Source organism: Patagioenas fasciata, chromosome 3 (genome assembly GCF_037038585.1).
Source record: "Patagioenas fasciata isolate bPatFas1 chromosome 3, bPatFas1.hap1, whole genome shotgun sequence".
Taxonomy (NCBI): Eukaryota; Metazoa; Chordata; class Aves; order Columbiformes; family Columbidae; genus Patagioenas; species Patagioenas fasciata.
In genome coordinates, this window is record NC_092522.1 from 57,075,312 (window position 1) to 57,103,093 (window position 27,782).

At 35.7% G+C, this 27,782-nt stretch overlaps 1 protein-coding gene across 11 annotated transcripts in view; it reads left to right on the forward strand.

The window, feature by feature from the left end:
• The window catches only part of STXBP5 (syntaxin binding protein 5), a 100,896-nt gene extending 73,642 nt beyond the window's left edge, over window positions 1-27,254 (forward strand). For 3 of the 11 annotated variants that reach the window (XM_071806390.1, XM_071806392.1, XM_071806393.1), the window contains 9 exons: window positions 1,486-1,545; window positions 1,642-1,689; window positions 8,887-8,937; window positions 13,078-13,317; window positions 14,784-15,153; window positions 17,552-17,717; window positions 18,521-18,632; window positions 20,762-20,982; window positions 21,691-27,254. In XM_071806390.1, coding sequence (XP_071662491.1) covers window positions 1,486-1,545; window positions 1,642-1,689; window positions 8,887-8,937; window positions 13,078-13,317; window positions 14,784-15,153; window positions 17,552-17,717; window positions 18,521-18,632; window positions 20,762-20,982; window positions 21,691-21,732 — 1,310 coding nt within the window. In that variant the 3' untranslated portion in view covers window positions 21,733-27,254. The remainder of the gene's footprint in view (window positions 1-1,485; window positions 1,546-1,641; window positions 1,690-8,886; window positions 8,938-13,077; window positions 13,318-14,783; window positions 15,154-17,551; window positions 17,718-18,520; window positions 18,633-20,761; window positions 20,983-21,690) is intronic. The other 8 variants (XM_071806394.1, XM_071806396.1, XM_071806397.1 and 5 more) reach the window with 3 other exon arrangements.
• The last annotated feature ends 528 nt before the right edge of the window (window positions 27,255-27,782 follow it).

Below are 27,782 nucleotides of genomic sequence, written 5' to 3' on the forward strand. Positions count from 1 at the left end.
TTGAAATAATGAGCTTGGGCTGTGCCTTGCTTCCCTCGGTTCTGTCCTCTTCTCCCAGCTCTTGGTGAATGAGATGAGGTTCCTGGCAGGCTTCTCCAGTTTGCATTTGAAAAATGTGCTTGGAGGGAGGTACCTCCCTAATACAGAAATCATTTGCTGGTGTTTGAAGAAGGAAGAGCTCAGTTCCTTAGTTTTGGATTAACTTTTATATCTTTTCTGGGCAAGAGCACAAGACTGGAAAGAATTTTGAAAACAGCATTCTCTTTTCCAAGATAAGAGATGACATTTTGGAGAAAGGAGCTGCACAGTACTGGTGAGCTTGAGATGCAGTACAGATGAGAGATTTTAATAAAATTTTTAGTCTAGAGGCTTTCTAGGAAAATACACTAGCACAAAACCTTTGCTTGTTATTAGCTTTAAGACAGGAGGGTGGGATTGGCAATTGAATGCATTATTGGCTTTGACTGTTATGGAGAGACCTGTGAAACAAACCAGCTACTGTTGGGGCTACTCTGCTTTTGCTCAAGTGATCCAAATCTTCCATCTCTTCTACCTCTCCATGCCCAGGTGAAGAGGAGTGGAAGCCAACTTCCATCAGTTTCCTCCAGTGGGTGGTTATACAGTTGAGAGCACTGTGAAAGGGACTATACAAGTTAGATTATCTTACAGTTTTAATAACACAGAGCTATAGAAATACTGTGAAAATGCTGGAGAAATGGTAACTTTATCTCCTGGTTTTTCTACAGAAGTTAAATGATAATAAGGTTAGGCTTTGGGAGCTTTTATCTGACCCATAAAATGTTGTATAGCACTGCAAACTGTCAAGTTTGTGTTCACAAGTGTCAATGTTTGCATTCCATTCTTATTTAACACTTCCACAATATACAATCCAATGAAATTTGACATTTTTTAGATCAACTGGGTTCTAATTTCATGATAATGGTAAACCTCGCATTGTGGGCTATAACCACTGCTGGTTTTTCAGTACTAAGAATTCAGAATAATTGTAGGTGGCAGCACTGGCTCTGACTTGTCTGCAAAATAGTTGAAGAATGGTGGCCCAACGGTGACTTACCGTACTGGAAAAACAAAACAGCTTGAGTTTATTGTTATGGCATTGTTCTTTGAAACACGATTTAGGTTAATTTTTGCTGTCCTAATCATGGTTCCAGGCACAATCTAGTTACTCAGTGTAAACATTTATTCGATGAGGGGAATATTTCTAGCAATAAACTTGCTGCACTGTTCAACGTTGTAGCTTATGTCGTGATTTTTGTGGTTAATCTCAATATGGCATGAATTCCTGTCATACCAAAATAATTTGCACTTCATAGTATCTAGTACAGGTACAGAGAATGCCAGTATCAGTAGTTGGTGTTTTAATACATCTTGCATCTTCCTTAAACTCAAAGCATGTATTAATATATTAGTTTCCTGTCAAAGATAAATGTTTGTATATCCATTTCATTCTGTCTTCACTCATAGGTTCTGGTTCACCAAGCAATTCTGATGATGATCAAAAAATGAATAATTTTATAGAAAAGGGTACAGTATTTTTCTTTTCTATAGTCTTTTTTTTTTTCTCTAGATCATCCTTTGTTATACTTAGATTGATCTTTTTTATTAAAATATTATTTCCAGTGAAGACCAAAAGCAGAAAGATTTCCAAGATGGTAGCCAATGACATAGGTAGGAACTAGAAAAAAATTCTGCTCTGTTCCAGTGCCTTACTCTATGCAACACTAACCCAGCAGCAAAAAAAAAAAAAAATTCAAATTTCAATGCATTAAGTTAATAATTCTTCATTCTTTACGCTAATTGCCAATTCTGTGGGCTGCTTCTGTACTGAATACACTGGGTACAATCATTTTAATAAAGGATATTGGTGGTTTAAATTCTCCGATTTTACAATTGAACCTCTCTGTTTTCTGGATGGGTGAAATTCTAATCTGTACTAGGAGTTCAGTCTATGCAAGTCACAACATTATTCCACTTCTTTTGCAAAGATATGCTCTCACTGAGAACATATGGCTGATTTAATTTTTCTTTTGTGTGTTGCATTCATAACCAGATGGTCGGATTTCCATATGACTATGGTCAAAATAGAGTTAGTATCATGTTTTCCTTTAATCATCTGGAAGAGAACTTGGTCATATATATAAGTATGTCCGGTTACTGTTCCAGAACTGTATTTACTTTTCTGCATCCAACAATGACACAACACCATACGGGCTCCAGACTTGTATCTTAACAATCTGGCACCAAAATTGCTTTGGAATATGTTGTATGCAGGTAGATTGAACCCTTTAATGCTTGGATTGAAATTAACTCTGCTTCTGACAATGGGGTTATTAAATAGATGAAGATGAAAGACTGATTTAATTTTGGGAAAGGGACTCTCCTTCCTTAACTGGGATGTGGTTATTTTCATTTCAGAATTATTGTGTTCATGGTTCATTTTGTTTTAATTTAGTACATAATTGCAGGAGGATTTACTTTATCCCTTTAGTCAGAATAAAAGGTTGAAACTACATTATACAGTAAAACCGTTTGTTAAATTACTATTTCATAGGTTGTATTGAACCATAGGTTTAAGACTAAGGAGGAAGAGATTTATTTTCCTGTAGTATCCCTTTGATTTGCTGTTTGGCAATTAAACTTTTTTCTTAAGCCATTAATGCCTTTTATTGTAGTTCAGTAATTAAGAAGATAAATAATTCAAAATTCAGTGGGATAAATAAGTCGTGTCTGGAATCTGAGGTACAGAATGAGGAAGATCAAGAACATGCCCTTTCTCAGTACTAGGTTGGGACCTCCTTGCAGTGATAACAGAAACGTTAGGGAAGATAAGTTCTGAGACACTGGAAGCCAAAATGTAGTTCAAGAAAGCAAATGGCTGTCAATAGTATACCATGTCAATTCATCTGTCATTAAAAAAATGAGTATCATTTACACGAGTATTGATTAATATATTCTCCTAAAGGAAATTCAGGCTACCTAGAAAGTAATGTTTAGTTCATCTCAGAAAAACAACATTTAATCTGGTTCATGTTATATCAATGCCTGTTCATGAGAAAATGTTTCCCTTCTGTCTCAGTGCAGCCTTTTCTGACCTTAAGACCACCTATATCGTGCAAAAAACATTGTTTGAATGTGACTTCATTACTTTTTCACTTTTTTCAAAGAGTAATGTTATCTTATTAATAAAACATGCTAATGACAATTCTATAGAACTATTGACATCTGTTTCAGTTTGAAGCCTTTCAACTGAAAGTATTGTGAGTGTTTTTCACAGCCAAAAAAGCAAACCATCTATTTACAAGTAACGGGTTCTTCAGGGTGTAAGTTAAAGACAGAGTTAATTGAGACAGTAAGGCATTTGATGTGTAATTCATAAATGTCTCCTAGTCAACCACTACTGTGATTTATGTATCTTGTGCAGTCATTGGAAGTTTAAAGAAATTTAGTTATTTGCATTCTGTTAGAGTTTTGAGTGGTTTAATGCCATGTACTGAATGTTTGTTTTGAGGGTTTTGTTTTTTCACTGCTGTGTTTTCTTTACCTTATCTAGCATGTTTACTCTGCATGACTCTTCGTGAACTTAGAATATAAGCTCTTCCACATAAGAGAAACACTTCTTCTTTGGTGTTAATAGTTGCATGGTTTTGCATTTCATTGTTTTAAACTGACTTGCCAACTAAATGTGAATGGACAATAAGTTCTGTAACATGTGCCATTTACTGTCGTTAGCTTGACCGTGTTGTATGAAACATTGTTTACCATCAGCTGTCTTCACATGGATGAATTTGATGTATGTAGCATGGCTGTCATTCTTTGCACTGGCATTTAGTGCCATCAATTGAAATTCTTTCCAGTCTTTGACAATGTGTAAAATAACCCGTCAAATAGATTGTGAAACAGAACAAGAATTATTTACATTGATAATTTCAGTTGCTCTTAACATCATTCCTGTGGTTTTTGTCCCATGTGAACAGTGGGCAAGGAGACGCTGCTTGCAAAGTGAAAAGTAATTTTGCTTCAGCGGTAGAGCTGTCAGGTAGTAACATAATACATATGCCTTTAGAAATAGGAAGTCAATGTCAATTGGCTCTTACTGAAAACTTATGGAGAGGCATCTTCATTTCTACAGATTTCTATCATAGTGACAGTATCAAATAAGGGTTCTTGCTCTCTTTAAGGATCAAAAACCATCTAAGACTGCAACGATAGTATAAATAAAACAAAATGTAAATATTTCATGCACCAACACTCCAGCATCGCTATATATATACTGTTAAGATCAGTTAGTCTTCTGTTTTTTCTAAATACTTAGTTGTGAGTGTTCTGTGCTAAGGAATGGGTAGTGACTCAAGTTAAAGACCTATTGTGAATATGTTGCTTTTGGGTCATGTTTCCCTTTTATTTGCATCAGAGGTGATCTTTGGAAAAGCTGCAGTTGCCTTGGATATATGGAGATACTTGATTTAACGAACTGTTTCTAGAAGTTATAGAAAGTACTGTGGTCATTATAAAAAGCAGCTGTTTCTTAGGAATGGCAAATGTTTGAAAGTATAAATGTGCTGTGGAATAGTACAGAGAAGTCTACTAAATGTAGGTGAACTTACAGGAAGAAGATTTGGTAGGTAGCATTTGATTTCTAAGGCCATGTCATTTTTACAGAAAGTCATTGTGATCCACCTTCACTGAAAGCAAAATGTTGAGCTGTTTTATTACCCATACTCAATTATTTGGTATGAAGAGATTTCTGCAATTAAGTGTATAGCTACAAATCGGGTCAGAGGTGAAGAGGTATTGTAACATCCATGAATGGAAGAAGCTTTAGTAAAAGTGCTTGGAAAATATTGTAGACTCTTAAGGCCTTCACTAACTATTTCAGTAGACTACATGTCAAATAATTTTCAGGAAAACGCATTTATTTTCTGCAGTTTTAAAAATTATAAGGAATTGCAAACAATTTTAGTAGGCAGATCTAAGCAGAACAGCTTTAATTCCAAATTTCTATAATCCCTGGTGTTATTATTAACGTAAGGTTTCTCACATCTGTTACGTTCTGAGTGTGCTCATAAATTTTTCAAACAGTGCTAAAGTCACTGACTGTTAGTGCTGATTTCATGGAATAAAATCTTAAGATGCTCATAATAAGTACTCATTCACCCTAATGCCAGAGTAAGACTGTTTCTTCCAATGCATTTTTCATACTTTGATCTAATATTGGATAGATCAAGTACATCTTTTCATACAGTATCTTTTAAAGTAGTTTTATTATTTATATATGTAATTCAGAGATTTCAGCACTTATAATGTATTTCTCTATTTTACTGTCACTGGTTACAATATTCAATTCTTTAAACATCTCGAAACTGGTAATGTAAATCTATGACTTCTGTTTAGTTGTCAAATAGAGAAAAATTTGGGAACTTTGTCTAAAAAATTTCTAAGCTCATGAAATGTTAAATGAAATGAGCTTCATGTAAAATTTTGTTGTTTACCAAAACACCAAGGCACTTGTTTCCTTTATAATCTTTAGATATTTTAAAGGGTTTAGACTGGTTCCTTACATAGGAACTGGATTACAAATCAACTCTATATGCAGGGGTGTCCAACTCAAATTTCACTGTATAAATGTACAGTCCTAAAATTACATTCTGCCCTTTGAAGGCAACCACGAGGCTGATGTGGCCCCTGATGAAATTGAGTTGGACACCCCTGCTCTATGGCTTGCAAGCTGATGTGCTATACATGATAAAGTATCAGCTCAGGATAACCCACTGCAAATAAAATGTTACTATTACTGTTAAGTTACAGCTTTCTATTGATAGTTCAATCATGCCTCAGCCTTCAGGTTTTCTTCATTGAATTGGCTGACCCTCCTATGCTGAAACATAACACACTGTGCCAAGGTAACTCTACATATTTTAACACCTGCCCCCTCAAGCCTGATCTATGAGAAATCTCCAAGAATCCCAAGTGTTGGTTTTGGACAGGTCTCCAATATCATACCTTTATATGATGCTTGATTGTATTTGTTAACAACAGAAAGAATGTGTATGTGCCTGTATATGACTCTAGGTTTTATAATTTAGAGGAGTATTAAATATAGGTATAAACACAAGCAAAATAGTAGTTGTTGCCTTGAGTAGCAGTGTGGCAGGCAGAGCAAAACCGCTCCTGGGTCTCTGTCTCCTTTTCTCACACCAGCTAACGGTTTGTCTTGGCTGTAAATGCTTCAGCCACCACCACCAGGACAGGTCTTGAACTCTAATATGAGAGCTGGTCCTTGAGCTCAGCCAGCCCCAGCAGGAGCAGCTGCCATCGCCTTTGCCCTGTTGTATGACTGCAGTAAAACACCTGACATTGAGCCCTCACTCTGTAGATGTCCAGCATGTCTCTTCCATTTCTCAGATGTGTATCTTTTATATTGTAGTTGTCTAGCATGTTGCTGGTTTTCATCTGAGGCATAGCAAAACTGAATTTTCCAAAAGTGTTGTAAACCATAAGCCAGATATGAATACAAGCAGTAACATTTAAAAACAGTGTAGCAGGTGAAATATTCCTATTTTCTTATTGCATCTTTGGCCACTTTATTCTTTAAACACAAGATGGCACTACTGCTATTTAAATAGATTGTTTCCTATTTACTTTTGAATTATAGAAGGTTTTGGCACATTATGTTTTGAAATGTGTTTTTTTTTTTCCCTGTGTAGCACATTAATTCACAATTTCTAGCAATTACATGCTTAACAATTCGTGTATCGTCTTGTCCTATTAATGAGACATCGTTCACTGTTTGTAGAAAATGATGTCTTGACGAATTTGTTTTGCCTTATCCAGCTAGTTCACACAGCTGGCCTTTCACTAAGGAATAAAAAAGATAAAATTGTGGATTGACTCTTAGAGTCCAACACATTTACCTGTACTTGTTATTACCTGCTATGTTACCTAGTACATTTTTTGGTCATTTTTCTCAGAGTTATTAAAATTGCCCATTAAACGTTTCTATTTGAAAAGCCAAAAGTGACCTTTCTAGTCTTCAAAGTGACTAAGTTAACTAATCATTGCTAGTATTCGTACATGGTAAAAGCTGTGAAAAGCCAAAAATAACTTAAATTATTTGTGTCCATACCCAAGCTTTTGTTCAGTATCTCAGCTTTTATGGTTTACCTGTCTAACACAGAAAACAAGTCTTATGATGAGAAACACCCATCCTTCAATTCGCAATTCCAGATAGGGTTTCATAATCTCTTTTCAAGCTGTTTTAAGTTCAAGCTGTTTTAAGTTCAAGCTGACAGCAGTAAGATGGGCTCCTGGTCACTGGTGATGATTTGTGCTAATATTTTTCTGTTTGTAGAGCTGAGCTCTGACCAGAAACAGGAGCTGATCTTGTTGGGGTGGGGGGGAACCAAAACAAAAAACCCACAACCCTTGGCAGAAACTTCATTCAGATGAGTTTTGGCCTCACCATTAAGCTAGGTAGATGCCAGTGCCAATGCAAGGATGAAGGTAGAAAACATGTAGCTTTCCAGTTTCAGCCTACACTAAAATAGGTTAGTGACTAGAATTTCAGTCTGAGTGTAAGTAATTTCAATTTAATTTAAATAGGGCATACTTTGTAACATTGACACATGAAGGAAATTAGATTATTTCTGGAGTCTTATTTTCAAATTTTTATAATGTATGACAGGAATAAAACTGTTCCAACTATTCAGATGACTAGCACTTGCAATATTGATGAGCATAATTGATGATACAACAAGTATTTTGGTTTTTGAAGGAGTGGAAATAAGTTTAACTCACATGCTGTTCTTCAGCATACATAGAAAATAGAATTATTTCTGTTAAAACGATAATTAGAATGAGTTAGCTCAATCTTTAGCTGAGAGAAGCAGCAAGATTCAGGCTGCTTTATGGTGGGTATCCATTACAAGATACTCATAGAATTAAGAGGCTGTTCTCAACATCTACTTTAGGTAGAGAAGTATTACTCTTACAAGAGAGTGAATAATTAAATGATATATATCAAAGTTCAAGCGTGTGGCTGGGAAATAAATTCAGAGTCTAGACCTGGTCTAGTAGTTAAGCTATGTCAAAATTATTCCTCCTCCAGTAACTCTTGAAAGAAAGATGGAATAGGGATATACGGCTACTAGTGTACTAGTAACTTCTATTATAGCAGCATTTGTTAGTATTGTACTGCATTTTAAATGGACTGTAAGATTTCCATTCCTATAAAGACAATTTTCCAAGTCAGGGATGAATTCAAATGCTATTTTTCACTTCAGCAATATTATCAAAATTATACTCCTTTTTTGACAGTGTTGCAAGTGCTTGTATGCTGCTGATTTTGTAATTATTCTCTGTAACGTCTTCATTCTTCTAAGGTTGCGAATTGCATCTCATTACTAGCTTTTAACATGTGTACATTAAGATTTTAGCATAATTAAAAGTTCATCTTTTCTCTATTTTAAATATCTCAAGGAGAAGAGAGGATGGGATGTTAACTCTATGTAAACTTCAGTGCAGATTCTTGCAATAGCCCGGAGTCTGTGTTCTGCCTTCTAACCTGAGGAGATAAAACTCAAGGTTGAGCCAAAGCAAAATTCATCCAATTCATCAAGTTCTGCGTAAAACCTGAGGAGAAATGAAGCTTGGCAAAAGTCATAAAACTCTGTATTTGGGGATTTTGGTATTTTTCATGCTTTACTTTGCAACCCTCCCATGTGGAAGTGAGGCTCTGCTTTAGTAGAAATCCTATTGAGTACTGCAATTAATGTAATAATGGTATACTAAATATGGAAAAAGAGGCAAATAAAGGCCAGCAGAATAATGTTTGTTCATTTTAAAAAAAGGATATACTTCACTTTTCAGCAAAGATGTCCAGGAAGCTAAGTTTGCCAACTGAGTTAAAGCCTGATTTAGGTAAGTTTACATAGTTGACTTTATTTTTACTAAAACTGTTTTACGGAATGTGAGTACGTTAGAGTCCTAAATTATGTAAACTACCATGACTTTATGTTGCATTTATTCAAAGTATAGAACTAAAATTTTAATTCCACTCTTTTTGGGGGCCCTCAGGCACAAAATGTCATTGCTGTCATCATAAGGTAAGCCTGCAAGTCTTGTACATGGCTTATCACACTTCCGTCACAATTTTTAGGCATTTGTCACTCACTTTATCAGTAGAGTTGTGATAGGAAAAGCATGAATAAGCAGGTAATGTAAGGAAAATTGCTGCCTGTTTAGAATCATCCAATACATTTTTAAATTGAAAAATATTTTAAGACGAACAGGATGTGTTGAGGTCCACTCAATAGATAGCTGGATGTAGTTTTACGAATGTTAATTGTTGTTGGGGACCACTCTTTAAACAAAAATAATATACAGCTGTTCAGATGGATGACTGATCTGAGGGCTTCATTTTTCTTGAAAACCTTTTTATGTAAGCAGTTCAGTTGTGAAGTCTATAGCACTAAAGCTCATTATATTGCATAACTAGAACGGCATACAAATTAGTAGATTTATTATTTTTTTAGTACTTTGACTGCCAGCTTGTAGCTTAGATCCAGCTCCCCTGCCTTCTTCTCTGAAGACGATGGGGGACAGCTGTGGACCTACAGCAGTAGATGCAACCTGAATGTGCAAGCTGCCTTCTGCTGCCACGGCTCTCTCCCCTCCTCCAGCAGAATCGCTGCCACAAGCCCAGGACAAGGCAGCTGCAGAACTGTATATTTGTCAGCTGCTGCTACCACCAAGGAAAGAGTCCACTAGGGTGTCCTGAAACTGAGTAGGACCACCCTGATTTATAATGTACGGTTACAGCTTGCTCCACTCAGAGAAATGTGAAGTTGGAACAACCCTCAGAGAGCCTTTAATCCATTGCTAAGGCAAGGATCCAGATGTCTGACAGTTCAACTCCCCATCTATTCATGAGCCTTCAATAAATAAGTTTTTAGAAGAATCCTAAACAGAAAGTTCCAATGTTTTTGGTCAGGCAAATTCCCTGTTGTTTAATCAATCTTCCTTGCTTCCATATTAACTTTCTTGTCCTTTCCACAATGAACAGGGATAACAAGTGTTCCCTATCTTTTTAAGCTGCTGAAATCTGTCATCATCTCTCTAATCTTCATTTTTGCAGACTATTTTTTTATAAAGTTCAGTTCCTTCTCCTTTTTTAGGTTATGTTGTCTAAATCTAGGATGGCTTCTGTTGATCTCATCTGGACTTGGAATTTTCCTTCATCTTTCTAAAACTGCCGTGCTCAGAACCAGAGGGATTTAACTGCAGCCTTGTTGGCACAAAAGAGCAAAAAAAAAGTTGATTTTTTTCTTTTTTTTTTTTTCCAATCTGTCTGGTTCTTCCATACTACATTTACTAATGTTTTAGAGATAAGTTCAGTTTAGGGTGAATTTTGCCATACTTTGCAAACTGGACCACATTTGTACTTAAATATTATCCCATTTATTCTATTTCTACTGTTATTTTACTCCCAGTTCTTTTATAGCATGAAGTACTAAGAAGGGTGGGGGGTTTTTTTGTGAAGACTAGAGAAAAAAGCCAAAATTCAGTATTTTGCAGTCCTGAGTTTCAGCATGTTCTACATAACTTAATATTTGCTGTTCTTTCTACTGAAACAATGGATTTTTTTTTTTTGTCAACTCACTTCTGGTATACTCATAAAATACTTTGTCCTTTCCAAATTTTAATAGCCTTTGACTGGTTTTGTGTGACTTTGCACATGTGTAGATATCTGCACTTACATACCTCATTTTGTTCCATGTAAAATTCTTGTAGGTCTTCAGGTCTGTAAATAACTCAGGCAATTATGATCTTTATTTATTTTACTTCTGTCTTTTCTCCTAGCAGGATAGCTTTTACATAGCATTCTTCAGCGATTGTCCACTTGCTTGTTTGGTTGGTTTTTTTTTTGGTCTTTTATGTGGGCCTATGTACTGGCTCTGAGACTGCTGAAATGCCTTTCTCCCAAATTCATTGTGCTTATTTACTCTCTGTTCTTTCCATGGCTTCCTGAAACCTGGTTTTCCATGATCTTGTTCTTTCAAATTACTTTTCTGTCTTTAAATTTTTACCCTGCCTCTTTTCCTACCTAAATAACCAAAACAAAATCTTAAACTACAGGTTTCTGTGTTTATCCTCCACTTTTTAAAACAGAAGTTATCTTGAACATAGTCTGCATTATACCATTGCTCTTTGTTGTAATCCAGGCGGTACCATTACCACTAGGTCCTATCCCTTGGTTTAGTGGCTCCAAAGAGCTTCGTCTTTCCATCTTTCTGACAAAGTGGTGTGTAGGTGGTCATCACATTGTTCCTTCCTTTTCATCTGAAACTAATCCATTAACTCATCATAGATTCTTCCCTGACTTCAGGGTACATATAATATACACTAATGCAGTCAAACTCTTTACTCCCAGTTCTCTTTCCTGAATGAATGTCCACTCTCCATAAAGCCTGTATTGTCCCGCAAGTTACTTTTTATGGTTTTTTTCTGTCCATTCCAATGCTTCTGGAATTTGTACACATGGTCCTCAAATATTCAACCAAATACAACTCAACAAGTGTGCATTTGATTTTACGCCTATTGCAGTTAACATATGATTATATTCAGACTGTTTAATTCATGTAAGAGTTAAGAAAACAAAGTTTAGTCAAGCCTGGAGAAGCAAGCATCTTCAGAGGTTGTGGTCATTAGAGGAATTATTTTAAAAAATAACTTTCATTATTTTACTCTGGATTTGATTTTTTTTTTAATGTGAAAACTTAGGATGTCAACATCCAAGCAGCCGACCTACTTTCTTTTTATAATCCATGTTTTAAATTTCACTTAGCTGAAGTTTAGCAAGACAATTTTTTTTATCCTTGTTGGAATAAGACAAATATGTCCTGAGAAGGTTGACTGTATATGTTGAGTAGATATATTTAGTCAGCTGAAATCTAGTGTGTATGCTTTTCAAATGCATGTTAGATATTCTTTGTAGAAAGTTTTGCAATAATTAAATGAAGTTAACATAGTGATACTTCCAGAAAGCATGTGGCTAAATGTTGCTCTTTTGCTCTTAAACCTGCTTTAAAGATGACCATTACATCTATACCCTACCAAAAGTTGCAAAACAATAACTTAGTTTTTTAAAAGCCATTATATAAATTGCATTAAGCTTTTACTAGTATGGGTTGTCTTATGCTGAAATTTTGAATTTTGGAGTGATGAGTTAAAGGAAAGCATTAATTTGTGAGCGAGAGAAATTCAGACATGCTGATGTGTTAAATATCGCCATGTGTACAAACAGCACACAGAAGCACATTTACTGTTTTGCGGCTTTTGTTGGTAATAGAAATCACTCTCTGTTACAAGAACCTTATTTGCTAAGCTGTAAGCAAGATGTCCTGATAAGTATATTAGTGCAATTTTGTACTGTATTCAAAACAGAAGTCTTCAACCTTGCCTATCAGTCCCAGGTGGCATTTCGTATAGCATTAAATGTTTCTCTTGCTAAAAGTTTGTATGTGTGTAAATAGCCTGTTAGACCTACTCCATACAGTTTCCTAAAGTGGGACGATGTTGTTTTGAGGCACTGCAGTCTACATGTTATCATGCTGCCTGGATGTAACTGCAGTGCTTAAAGTAGTTGAATCTTCACAAGCTTATGAAACCGTGTTTCATGGAGGACAATATTTCTTAATCTGATCAATGAATTAATTGACAGAGAGGTTTTTAGTGCATTTTGGGGGCTTTTTTTGTGTGTGTTTTGTTTTAAAGGAGGAGTCCTGTTTAGCTGTTTTTCTCTGTCCTAGGAAGACTGATACACGCATAAGATTGTTCATGACAATTACCTAATGGCAACCCCTGCAAAAAAAGATTGGGTGCTTTGTTCAGGGTATGGCATTGAAAACTGGGCCAAAAGGAAATATGACTAAGGAGAAGTGCTGGAGTAATAATCAAAAGAATTATAGTGTATACTTCATGCTAAAGAACAAAAAAAAAAAATCTGTTTTCATGCCTCCATTTTTCCATTCTTTTTAATTAATACTGATTTATTTTCAGATGTCAAAGACAACTCTTTCAGTCGATCCCGGAGTTCTAGTGTAACTAGCATTGATAAAGAGACACGCGAGGCAATTTCAGCTCTTCATTTTTGTGAGACTTTCACAAGAAAGGCTGATACATCGCCTTCCCCATCCCTGTGGGTTGGGACCACACTGGGTACAGTGCTTGTCATTGTCCTGAACTTACCCCCAGGAGGAGAGCAAAGACTTCTTCAGCCTGTTATTGTTTCTCCTAGTGGTATGTACAAAGCAAATGGGCTAAAGTATACTTCGATAAAGTGTTAGTGGTGTCGTTCTTTCTTTGGATAAACTATTTTTCTCTATTATAGATCAGTTGGAAATTAATACGTACTTCATTGATCTAGCTACTAATGTTAACAACCTAGACTGATTACTTCGTTACCAGAGTTTCAAAGTTGTAAAGTTGAAAATACTTTATAATATAAAAATACCACTTTAATGTGTATTTGCTGAGAAAAAACATGCTTTCTAACCTTAATGTAGTACATGGCAATTGTTAAACAGATAGCAGAAGAGATGAGTATTTCAAATGTTCCCTTTTTTTCAGTTATGAGGTAGGAAACTTTCAATTTTTCTGCTTTATAAAAAAAGAAATAAATCAAGGGCTGTATATTGAACAACTAACTTTAAATGTGATAGAATATTTGTTTGGATTACTCTGAAAGGTCTTGTATCTTGGTTTTCTGATACACAGCAACTGATTTTGTTTTAATTATATACTAATGGTTTGCTTTCCTGCTACCACTGTCTCATGCAGAATATGCTGCTCTGCTCCACTTTGTTCACACAGATAGTATCAGGACATGCAAATTGCCGTGCCATTTGATTGAAATAGTGATCAGGAATAGTGTGACCTCTAGACCATATTTGATTTGTGCTTATCAAGTATGGTATTGACAGCAGTATTGAGACATGGTAACAGGATTGTAAAGGCAAGGCTGCAGACTGGACAGTTACTTTAATCACTGGATCTGCAGTATGAACCTTAAAAGATACTGCCATGTTCATGATGGGTTTTTTTCATGTACATAGCAAATGTTCATGTTTTTACTTCCATGTGAATAAATACAAGTAAAATAAGACATGTATGAGCCCAAGATTTGGCATACAGAGACAGTGATTTAAGTGATTGGGAGGGAAAATTCCCTCTTTCATTTTATGCTACAAAGAAGTGGATTCAAATGTAAACTGCAAGGGGAAAACCCCCACACAAATAAAGCCAGGTTGCTTGTTTCTGAATGTGTGAATGTGTCTGTATTGAATAAAGAGGTGGTGCTCACTTTTGGCTAACAGCATGTATTGTTGGTATTAAGCACACAGTGTACTCCTCTGGAGTGAATGAAATGAGTTTGACACTGAACTCAAATCCAAATGTGTATTTGAGCTTGGCTCTGTTAGAAATGTGTAGGTTTGTGTTGAAGTTAATGAAAGAGTATGCATATGCTTAAGTCTTGAAAACTAGTTTAACATTTTCTTGAATGCATATGTGCTAGAATGCAATGCACATGCTTCATTGGTTTTCAGATTAATGTCCAAAGCTTTTTCTAAGTTTGTTTTGCTACACAGGCAAGCCTAAATTCTTGTTTAGTTTTCATTTTACTGACTGCTTTAAGGAATATTTTGTATCTTGAAAGACAGTTCAGGAGAATTGATTGAGAAAGGTGTTCAACTTCTTTTTCCTAGGAACCATCCTGAGGCTAAAAGGGGCAATCTTGAGAATGGCTTTTCTGGATACCACAGGATCCCTGGTCCCACCAGCACATGAACCGTGGAGAGAACACAATGTTCCTGAAGATAAAGATGAAAAAGATAAATCAAAAAAGCGGCGACCTGTCTCAGTGTCCCCCTCTTCCTCTCAGGAAATCAGTGAGAACCAATATGCAGTGATATGTTCGGAAAAACAAGCGAAAGTTATCTCACTGCCATCCCAGAACTGTATTTATAAGCAAAACATAACAGAGACTTCTTTTGTTCTTCGTGGAGATATAGTGTCATTGAGTAACAGTATCTGCCTTGCATGTTTCTGTGCCAATGGACATATTATGACTTTTAGGTAAGACCTGTTTGGTAGTAACTTAAAATATAAAGAGAAAAAATAGTCTTCTGCTAGAAAGAAAGTGTCCTTTTCCATAAGAAAATGAATAAAACAAATCTACATTCACTCAGTATTGATGAATCTCTAGCACTTGGGCCTGGATAATTTTGATTATGCATTCTTATTGGAAGTCATGCCTTTAACACATGAAAAAGTTTACCAGTTTAGCACAAGCTATTCTTAGTCAACAAATAGTTCCAAGCGTGTGATATACATCCTTGATGTTGTTTCTCAAATGTTAATTTACTCCCTGATGGAGAAAAGTGCATTGATCAGACATTCAACCGGTACCTGACTACAACTCTGCATGTTTTTGTGCAGCTGTTTGCATCAGACTCATGCTTCAAGTTTACCTCTTGTGTAGCCTGCTCATGTATTGAAGGTCTTAAACTTGGGCTATAAAGGCAAGATTAATTGCTTGTGGTTGTAGCATAGAAATAAGTAATCTGAAGTAAGAGATTCAAGTTAGGAACTTAAACGTGTATAAAAGCAATGTTTGAATATGTTTTCCTGTCACCTATGTAATACATCCTTTCTTTAATATTTCCAAATGCTATTTTATTCCAAATAGCGCTGTGTGTATATATATACACTTGCACTTCCATTTTAGTCCTGGCTAATGCTAACATGACTGTGAAACATGACATTATAAATTTGTGCCAGTAAAATTCCTAAAAGGTTATTTTTAAGGTTGCAAAAACATTCTCAGCTTGGGAAATTCTCTAAAAAGATGCTTCTTTAGGAAGTTGTTAGGAATAAAACTAAAGCTGATCTGATACAATCAAAACTTATTTAATTATAGTATGTAAGTCTGTTAACTGCATTGATCTATATCCCAACATATATTCTAAACATCTCTAGAAAATGCTGCTCACCTTGCTGGGCAAGCACTGTATTTTCCCTAATTAAAATTGAACTGAATAATGTTCAGAGACAGTTCATTCCTGTTTTCCTCAGGGTTTATTGTGCTGCCAGGAAGAGACTTCATGTGCTGTTCGTGTAAAGTTGTCAGTGTGTTGTATCATAACCAAGATGTCCCATACTTATCTGCTGAAACAAGTTTAGATAGGACTTATGATTCTGTTACAGATTTGTTCGATACTCTGAAAGTGCAATCTGGATATCATGTTTGACCTGTCTGATCTAATATTTTTTGTTGTTTTTGTCTTGAAGCTGTAAGGATGTTTTAGGCTTCCATCGGTCTGAAGCAAAGCACTTCCCTGTTATTAACTTGCTCTTATTTTAGATAAATGCACAACAGAAGTGCCCTTTCTGGGTGATGTGCTTACAAGAGAATATTGCATTTTATTTCTTACCTATAGAACTCGCCTCCAAAGTCATGTTACCTGTTTTCCTTCCTTTCATTTGCCATAGATGAAGTCTCCTGCTAAGAGACCATCCACAATCTGTAAAATGCAGGCTTAACATTTAGAAATCTCAATATCATAAAAAAGCAACACCACCCAGTGCTGACTGTTGCAGTTACTGCATCTTTCTTTGTCATTGCTTTTGGCTTCACTTTGCCACTTCACTGCTCTTCTAGAAACAATCGTCTTAAGCAGAAGATATCTGCAGCAGACGCTGCTTAATGTGTTGTTGGTACATTTCCAACTAACATCTTGCGTAAATTATGTTTTTACAAAAATTTCACAAGGGATGTTTTTGAGACAGTGGTTTATTTTGGGTTCTGTTTATCAAGACATCAGGTGTTCAGTCACTTCTTACTTGCATTTATTATTACTGTGAGGTAGAGGAATGATTTTTAACAAGAGCATTATTACAGCTTGATGCAGTAATTATTGCAGTTACATGTACAGGATCAGTAAATAGAAGGTAAGCAATCTTTGCCCTAAGAGGACTTCTTGAATATGCAGTTGAACAAAATAGGTGGACATAATTCATAAGTCTGTTGTTTGAGGCTGCTAAATTCTGTTTGTCTTTTAAAGCACATCCCTGTGTATTTCCAAGTGTTCCTGAGGAGAGATCTTTTAGACTTGTATTTTTAGTCAAGGAGAAATTCTTCACCTGAGAGAAGAGGCAGGATGTTCAATTGTAAACTCTTGGAGATACTTATAAAAATACTTTATTAGTAGTGACTGAATAATGATTTAAGTGAATCTGTGATTTACATGCTCAGAGTATCATTTAAATTATACTTTTAAACCCGTGTGATGCAGATGTTTGAATTTCACTTTGAGGTGCTACCTTAATCTCATAAATATGTTTGGAGATTTTGTAATTGCCTTAAATGATACTCTGTCTGTCATACTTACGCAGACGGTGAAGACAAAACATTTTGTGGTTTAAAAATGAGCCAATTGATCAATATTTAAACATGTTTTCTTTATTTCTTAAGTTTGCCAAGTTTAAGGCCATTATTGGATGTGTATTACCTGCCACTCACCAATATGAGGATAGCCAGAACATTCTGCTTTACCAATAATGGACAAGCACTGTACCTTGTCTCACCAACTGAAATACAGAGGCTCACCTACAGTCAAGAAACATGTGAAAATCTTCAGGTAACAAATTTTTTAAAATTACTGTTTTCTGATATGGATACACTTGGAGCTTCTCAGTTCTAGATTCACAATGCTTACAGTAATTAAGTTTGTCATAAAACCGAGCACTTCAGCTTTGATACTTTGATTTTTCTCACTGTAGAGTCTGATTCAGAATGAATAACTTATCTTTTTTGTTTGTTTGTTTCATCCATCCTACTGTATTTAGAACAGTTTCTTAATTTCCTATCTGATTGATAGCAGACTTCTTTGTTTAACATGTGCAGTTAACAAAACTCCCTTGTTCAACTGATGCTGGTGGATGTGCATGCTGAAATAAGCAGGGAATGCTAACTCAGGATACTTGAAGGGAACTATTATGTTTCAGGGGTATTAACAGCTTGAAAAGACTCTCAGGCATGCTTCAGCTTGGAAGTTGTATAGGACACTGAAATAGCAGAGATGCAGGCTGTAAGCTTGATTTTTGTACCACACATGGATGAGTATTTGTAGGTAATAGTTTCAACAGAACAAAACCAGGAGTTTTGCCATATTGTTGAGGGGTAGATACAGCTTTACTCAAATTCCCTTCTTTGCTACTGAATTTTGTGAGCTATAAACTTGCAACAACTAGAACAGATGGTTTGGACGGTTTTCTTAATACGGTTTTATTTATTTACATCACCTTGCAAAGGCAGATACCTATTAAAGCAGATTCATTTTGAAATTCAAATCCATGAAAGAACTCCTTAAAGTGAAAAATATTCCATTAATTTGTGTGTGAAATAATGTATGCCTTGTTGTGCCTCCTCTTCATTGCTAAGGAAATGTTGGGCGAGCTCTTCACTCCTGTAGAAACACCAGAAGCACCAAACAGAGGATTCTTTAAAGGCCTGTTTGGAGGTGGTGCACAATCACTTGACAGAGAAGAACTCTGTAAGTTTATAGTATTCAGTATTTTCCTGGTATTTCTACCCAAGGAAGCCAAAGATCCTTGAGAAATGCATTACCTGTGTTAATAGACGTTACATTTGCAAAGAGGAAAGTAAAAAAAGGAAATGACAAATACCTTTTCATAGCTTTTATGTGATGTACACCTTACCAACAAGATCTGAAAAGCTTGCTATTGTTTTTCTCACAGGATCCTTTAATTCATTTATTGAGGAATAGTTTATAAAGCAAGAAACTGATCTCATTTTTATTCATCTTGGAGTGCTTACCAGGTTTTTTTAATGCTGTTAAATTGAAAGGGGCTGGTTCTGGAGAACACTGTTCTGGAGAGTGAGAAAATTAAAACTTCATTCTACTTCAGTTCATTCACTAGATTATTTTTCCTCATTTGACCTGTGCAGAGATGCCTTAGGAATGAGAGAAAAGACAGCAGATATGGTGAAGTAATTATTGCTTTATCATTTTCTCATTGTTTCTTTGATTACAGCTTCATTTTTTTACTATGGTGGCATGCAGCAGTTTAATACATTTCACTTCCATTTATTCAGATATTTGCTAGATAACACACGATATTATGCAAGTTTATTTGTAAGAAGTTTCCTTTTAAATGTGGAACATAGCTGCTAAAATAGACAAGGCTCCCTAGCAATTTTTTTTTTTATTCTTTTGATCTAGCCAATAAAAATAAAATTAGTCTTTACTACTTGTGCCTGTACATTTTCAACAAATATCACGTAGTTAGAGGTCACTTTCTGCATAAAAATTCCATTTGTATTTTTATGTTTAATACTTTGAAAGGTTGGTCAAGTATTCTATTAGAGAAATTTATGTGCACAAATTACGTGTTTATTATGGCTGGGACAGGAGAAAACTGCTTTTTCATGGCAACAGAAAAGTACTCTTGAAATAATGTAAAGACATAGCTTCTAAAGTTACAAGTTTCCACCACCAAGTTTTGACTCAGATCTTCAGAAGGAAAATAGCACTGAATGAGGGGAAAAAAGCCTGAAATTGAATTCACTGACAATTCAAAAGACATTGGAAAATGCTTTAAAATAGTCATATTTAACATGAGGGTCACAGCAGAATAGTATTTCTTTTTTGTTCTTGAGAATTGACAGAAAAATGTTTATAGTGTTAGTTGAAATCTAAGTCGTTCTTCTCAGAAGCATAAAATCAAATCAGAAAATCTTGAAATAACTGCAACAAAACTTACTTTAAAAGTTTAATATTATTTTTCCAAGAGGTTAAAATAGGAAAATATTAAAACCATAATTTCATTGTTTGTTAAAAAAAAAAAAGTTAAAATATTATTTGGTTTGACTTAAGCATCCAAAAATCTTTTGGCCTTCACTCAAATTTTTGTAGAGTATACAATTCAGCATGAGATGGACACATCCATTAAGTGTCTGGGCTGAACTAGGTGGCTGGTGTCCCATTGTGAGCAAAGGAAATGTAGTTAGTGTGGTCACTGGAACCTAGAGAGCTGTTCAGCTGACCATTTGTGAGTGTTTACTTTAGGATGAGCTGGTTTGTTCTTACAGCTGTGTTGCCTTTTCATGAGTTATATTACATTATTTTTTTTTTACCAGATTTTTACAATAATGAGTGCATGGACACCTAATCTTCAGGTGTCTGCACCTCAAACTGAACTTCCATCACAGGAAACTTCTGCTGGTGGAATCATGCTAGCTACAGCAGCAAAGCACTTCCAGAACTGACCACAGCTTACCTCTTCAAAATTCTGCTCTGCTACAACGCCTTCCCTGTGAAGCAAGCTATATTGTTAAAAAACACTTCGCCAGCACAATTCTGTTGATGACTGTAATTCCAGCACTATTGAGAGGGTTTTAATTTCACACTCGAGCTGTGAAAAGATTGTAATTTTATAACCTGCCTGAAAATTCTGAAATGTGTTTGAAAACTCTCAATTTTATAAAATACTAACGTCTAGTAACATTGAGTAGTATTGCTCGAAGTCATGCCTGTCTTGAGGTGCTCAGTGTCTATGATAAAAATGACATCTCTTAATAAACTGGTTACATTGGTATTTATGTAATAATGACCAAACAAACTTACTATTCCATTTTCTATTGCTTTTCAAATGCCTCCAGTTGGAGAGTCAGCATCTGGGAAGGCATCAAGAAGTCTCGCCCAGCATATTCCAGGGCCTGGGGGTATTGAAGGCGTCAAAGGAGCAGCATCTGGTGTAGTTGGAGAACTAGCACGAGCCCGGTTGGCACTAGATGAAAGAGGACAGAAACTAGGAGAACTGGAAGAAAAAACTGCAGCTATGCTTTACAGTGCTGATTCTTTCTCTAAACATGCTCATGAGGTGAGTCGGTTGCACGTTAAACTGAGAGCATTAAACTGATTCTCTGCCAAATAAATGCAAGGCTGGCAAGTAGCTGGCTTCTGCAGGGGAATGTTAGAGGTATTTAAGGAAATGCAATATCCTTGATTAAAGGATACTTCACTTTTATCTATCAATGCTAATAATTAAGTATTAATGTAAGCAGCTTTGTCTTATGAGACAAGTCTAGAGAATATCCTCGCTCTGAGTGGCATATAGACTGCCAAATGTGTGGCTCCTTTCCCATTACTTAAAGATTTTGTCACTGAATTGGAAAAGAGTAAATGCTCTGTGTGAGATGCCTGTGGTTCTTAAGAAAGACCCAGCTGTTGAATGCAAACCCCATGAACCCAAACGAGTTTGAATCCAAACTATTTTTTTCCTTCAGTAACTACATAGGATGGCTTTTCATGCCGATCTCTTTCCATCCCCTGAACTGCTGTTCCTGAACTTCCCAGTTCTCCCCAAAATGTCTTTTTCTATCTGGGGCAAGATCAGCAGTGATTCTACCATTAGAAAATTCATCATGCTAAACCCTCACTGTTCACCAATGTTGTTGTTGCAATTTTGAGAAGCCTTACTAAAGTCCCTCTTTCTCATGCTGCTTTGTAAGCCCATAATTTGTTTGTATCATTGTATTTTTTGATCTGTTATAGCAACAGTAATTAGAAATTGCTTTTTGTTTTTTAGATGATGTTGAAGTACAAAGACAAGAAGTGGTACCAATTCTGATGATGCTCATCAATTACATCTATTTAATTTTGTCCCAATGAAAAAAATCTTCGGTTTTCATTAATTTTGGCAGGACCATTGAAATTTAAAGGAGTATTCACCATTGGATACTGTTGTTTCCTAGCACAAATCACACACTGTTTTACCTCAGTCGTGGCTTTAGCTGAGGAGCTTTATATTTAAAAGAAACACACACAAAAAACCAAACTCGAGTGTTTCTTAGCTGTTGGTTAGCTGAGAGTTGGAACAGAGAAGGTAACTAGAATATGTGGAAAAGAGGGTAAAGGGAAAACGTGGTGTGAGATGGGCAGGGGCAATGCAGGGTCAATCCTGTGTTAATATTTTATATGCCAAAAGTTTTTGTGCTACTGTAATTGCTGCCAGTGTTATACCCTCCTGTGAGGAGAGGCAATAAATCAGGGGTCCAAGAGCTGGAATAAAGTTGTTTGTCTTGCTGGATGGTAGCTGACTGACTTACCCTCTCTAGGACTCAACTTTATTTACCATTACTGTTGAAGAAGAGTTCAAGTTTGCTCTCACTTCTTTCATCGGAAAAGCTGGAAGTTTGGAAGATTTCATGTTGAAAATTGTATACATAGTTGACTTGTGCATAGTCTTTTCTTGGACCCCTGATCTAGTATTCTTGTATTCACATCATATTCCGTGGAGTGCAAAACAAGAGAATACACAGTTTTTGCATTAAAGTCAAGTGAATAATATGACTGAAATGTGTCATGCTGGGAATTTTCATTTGTGTGATGGCCGTGCAATGTGAAATGTGGTGACATCTTCATTGTGGTAAGAATACTTCAACTTCAGTTAAATATTATTTTTTGCTAAAAATAGTTATTGGTTCTGTTTGTATAACATTTAGAGTTGGCTGTGGGTTCCATTCATGCTGTGATTTTTTTATAAATGTTTAAAAGAATGTACCTTTACAGCCATTAATGAAAATAGCTGAGATAGTTTTGCTCAAAATTAAGTTCTAGATGCCCCTTTAGTCCTTTACTATGATATTGGATAATCATGGACTCAGGTTTTCAAACAGTTTTACACTCTGTGGAGGTGCTGATGCATGAGTAATGGCAAGCATCTAATATTTAATAGTTGTCAGTATATTGTTTAGCAGATTTCTAAATCCTGCTAGTAAGTTTACAAGTACCTATCTCAGCCCCACCCAGCGCTAAAGGCAATTGGCCTGAAGTTTGGGTTTAGTCTCTACAGCAGTGTTTTCAGTAGTGTGGGCAGTGGTAAGTATCCACTAAAACTTCAGGAATGGGTGAAACGATGCTCGCTTTGGGTGAGGTAAATAATACAGCTGAGCTAACTTGTTAATGGCTGCTGCACTAGAGCTGTAACAGTGGGAATGACCAGAGCTCTTTTAAAAAGAGAGAACTCCTTAAAATGTTTGCATTTAAAAAATAATTTAGACTTTTTCCCTCAAAGTGGGAATAGTTACTGACTGGTCTTGTTATATAAAAGGGAGTACTTAGAACCAGAAAGATCTACATTTTCTGAAATTAATAATTCACATTTTTTCCTCTAAGTACCACATTCTGGGTGGGTTTTTTTGCACACTTTCTGAATGTTCCCAGAGCAAAACCTCGGTTGTATTTGTATTGTGAAATGATGTTGCAGGTACATAGATAGGGCAACCTTACAAAACGCTTAAATGATGTGAAATATTGAAGTTACTGATCGTTCTTGATTCCTTTTTCAAATGAAAGGCAAGTATGTTTGGACTTCATAGCACAAATTGATACTTTCTCTGATTTTGTGTATAACATTTAATTTAAAAAGACAAGTGAATTCTCTTGCCAGTAGGAGGGCATGCCACACCATGCCAACTGTGCAAAGAACTTAACAAATGAGGATGTGACAATTTGAACAAGCAGAATTATGATTTCCTGATGTCTCTGTCCCATACCTACTGAGGCAATATTAATTCCAGTTACTTAACTCAGCTTGTCACACAATTTTTGCCTCTGCATGCTAATTGATTTATTTTTCAGTGTCTAATGCATATTTAAGTTAACACCATTTTGTTAAAAATCCAGAAGAAAACTGGATAGACTACTTCCCATAACATTTCAAAAAATAAAACACCCTAGCTGACACTTGTCCCTTTATCTCACATTTGTAAATTGAGGTGACTATTTGACCTGGTGAAGAGGAGCTGTATTTTAGAGCAACAGAATCCTGTAAAATTATTCTGGCCAGGCTCTGGAGAAAGGACGGCAAATGTTTGTTTCAGCAAATTGTGGTATCAGTTGAGTGGAAGATAACCTTAGCTTGAAAAGACAATGAGAGACCATCTGCCAGTACAAGAAGAGCAGTGGCTTACTTGTTGTTATAGAGTTTATCATAGTTGAATCTTTTTTCTGTTGCATATGTGAAGAGCGTGCTTCTAGATTTGAAAACTAATGAAATGATTGCTCATGAGATGAATACAGAAATGGTTCTTGTTCAACAGAAGGGGCTATGTACAATTTTAGCCTAAAAAGTTCCTTTTTCCTTCTCTGTGGAAGGGAGTTGATCGTACATACATCATTGCATCTTCTGCTGTTGCTGGTGCACCTTTTGTACAGCAAAATATATTGAAATCCTTGTGGGGGGAGCACCCCTGATTTTTTGAGAGCATTTTAGTTGTGTGAAACTTTTGTTAGAGTATCTGGAAAACTATCGAGTACAATTGAGCTATTTCTTTTTTGTTTGGTTGTTTTTTTCAATGGATGTGTGAGAAACTGCTGCTGCCTATCTGTTTATATGTAGTGTGTCTCATTAGGAACTGTAAACTGAAGATGCTTTTCTTCATCTTAGTCCTGCCAAATTGTAACTTTTGAATGTTGACATGTGTAAATATGTGTGTATTCCAAATAAGTCTGAAAGTGTTACACCACAGGCATTTCCAGTGATTTGTTCTTCAGCAAACAGTCAGTTATAAAATGTAGTAATATATAGCTGTGTTCCTTGTCTGTCTTTATGCAAAGATTTTTGCCTGAGGTGGTACTTGCATGGCAGGTGATGTTAGAAAGCTACATCCAAAGGAGGATTTTTGGAAGAAAGTTTGTATCCTTTTTTGCCTTTATTTTCCTTTTCTCCTTTTTTTTTTTTTTTTTGCTTAATTAATGGCACTGATATTACCTGAACTTTAAACTTGAATTTTTCCTGCACTTTAATTCAATCATGGCATTTTATTCCTTAATTTTGTTTCTACATTTGTGCGGATCAGGTTCATTATTTGTATATAAACACACACATTCAATGAAGACTTTAGAACAGATTACTTTCAGGCACATTTGCTAATTATGTGACTATCATTTAGAATGTGTGTTTTCTTAGCAAAACATGTATATACAAGTATATACAATATAGAATCTAATGAAAGGCACTTATCCTGTGTAGGCATTCAGTTTATAAATTACTGCAACACTTTCAGATTTGTTACTAGATAATACAATGAAATCTATTTATACATACTGCTTAAGAATATACTTTTAGTTTTAAATAATTTTTATATGTACACTTCTACCTTTAATTTTAAAAATACTTATGTTCAATTTTTAAGTCAAAGTACTTAAAGTATGTATATTATCCATAGAAGAAGTTGTTTTAAGCTTATGAATACATTCATATCTCATATCGAGATGATACAATTACTAATCAATGAAAACAAATATCCCATCTTGCTTTACAGAAAATAATCATATGTATTTTTACCTCCCATTTTGAACATTCTCAAACAGTTCTCTTAGTATGGAAAGGAAAGATAACACATTCAGAAAACTAACCATATTTAAAAGTTCTCTCAGTAGCTGCAGTCTTTGGCTGAATGGTTTTCTGTGATTTGGGATTGTTTTTTTTTTTTTTTTAGGTGTACACATGAAAGGCTATTTTTCAGCTCTATTTCTTGGACTTTTAAAATTCCCTAAAATTGAAGTTTGTCCAAGAAATATTTTGAGTAATGTACAAATCTTGATTATACATCAGCTCTTTACATGTAAATCAGGCTTTTTGGTTTTTTAATACTGAATGCATATTGGAAAACTTACAGCCTGCGGCTGATGTGCACCCTGCTTTCTCATGGGGGTTTGACAAAGCCAGGTGGGCAGGGAGAGCAGCTGGTGTTGGGGGCAGAGGGGAGGAAGGAATGCAAAGCTTTGCCTCCCTCTCTGACTTGCAGGGTAACTTGTCAGTTGCACCTTTCCTTCATTCCAGACGATTTCTTGTAAAATTTATGTGAAGCTTTCCGAGTGGATGTTGATAGCTTTGCTACTACTACAAAATCTTCAAATACTTTGTAGATGGAAATTAATGGTGTTTGAGAGGAGGAAGCAAGCAAAGCAAAACAAAGGTTGTGTAGGAGAATCAGCTAAACCAATTTTATTTCAGTTTTCTTAGAAAAGTTTAATTAAGCTGGGCCAATTTCTCCTTCTTATGCATGTTATAAAGTTGTGCTGGATATCATCTAGTTTATTACTGTTTCAAGCCAGATGAGTGTACTGTGTTTCTGGGTTCTTCCACACTTTATAAAGTTGAGGCTTAATGATGTGGGTGTTCATTTAAAAAAAAAAAAAAAGAGAAATGAGACAAACATAAAACAATCAAATGAAATATGTCAATCAGTACTCCTTTTAGTTTTTCATGTAAAGCACCTGGAAATGTTTGTCATACAGCTGTAGGTTTCTTTGACACTCGTATTTGATTTTGTTAGTACCTAAGTTACATATTACCAGGCAAATAATAACTAGATGTTAAACTGTTTCAGTTGAAAACATATAAGGAGTTGTATGTGGATTACCACTACCATTCAGTAATAGGTGATGCAAAGGGAGAGGGGTGGGAACATGTTTTAAATATTCCCTTTTAAAAGAACAGAATTGTAAATAAGCAGTACTGTGTTATTTTAGACCTGAGCTCTGCTATCTGTAGTGGTTAGAACTAGGAAAACATGCTGCTTTCTAGTTATGCTACTGTTTCATTGTACCAGCACCATTGGGGGGGAGAAACAAAATCAGTAAATTTTTCTAACATTGCCCACGTGTGGGTAAGCATGCTCGATGTGTAGCAGTTCTCGTTTATGTATATCTTAGTGTGTACATGTGTCTTTTTTTCTTTTTGTTCATTGCAACTTATTCTTCAGTTAAGTCTTGCTGAGCCCCACTAGCTCTTCTGAGGGTGATTACTGGAATATGCATTTTAGGTAGGGTCGCAAATCCATCTGTCTACAAATATAGTTTCATATGAACTGCGAACTGTACTGTTACAAACACAACTATGTTAGATTGCATAGAGTTATTTTACTTACATGTACTTGAACTGAACTATGTCATCATAACAAAGTTAAAAAATTAAGTATGGAATATTTTTGTAAATAAAAATACCTGTGCAGCTGGTATTTTAAATTTAAAATGTATTATACATTAATGTTTCAGAAAAAATGTTCATATATGTGTATATGAATGTGTCATTATGCTGAAGGGCTCTGACTGGGCAAAATAAACTATTCAAATCTCTCCTGACATATGCGTGGAGCTTACTCCTTTTGTTCCTAAGCTGTTCTTGTCCCGCTGGCTGGAGCGTGCAGTCACTGTTTGCCAAAAGAGGCTGTTTCATTTTGCCAGAGTTTTTGTGAGCTGCGCTTTGTACCAAGCGGAGCTATGTGTACATAAAGCAGGAGCTGCTAGGCTGGCAACCAGCAGCCCCTATGGGCACCAAAGGCAAAATGGTTTGTCTGGGGTGGTATTCCCATGCAGGTCTGAAAACATTCTGGAATGCATCTCTTGATGGTGATAATGTGAAGTCCTGCTCTCTTTTTAAGCTATCAGAAAAATTACAGTCATTCATATTACAGAGTCGTGGTAAAGCAAAGTATTTTCTCTAGCTGCATTTTGACAGTGTTCATTAATGTAGGAATTCGAGGTGCATGGGGAGAAGTTCATTTTTTGTTTGTTTGTTTTCCATATTTACAACACAGCAGATGTATCATTTTCTTTGGTTGAGGATCAGCTTTGCCACAGATTGATGTCTGGCTTGCAGCCTGTTAAATT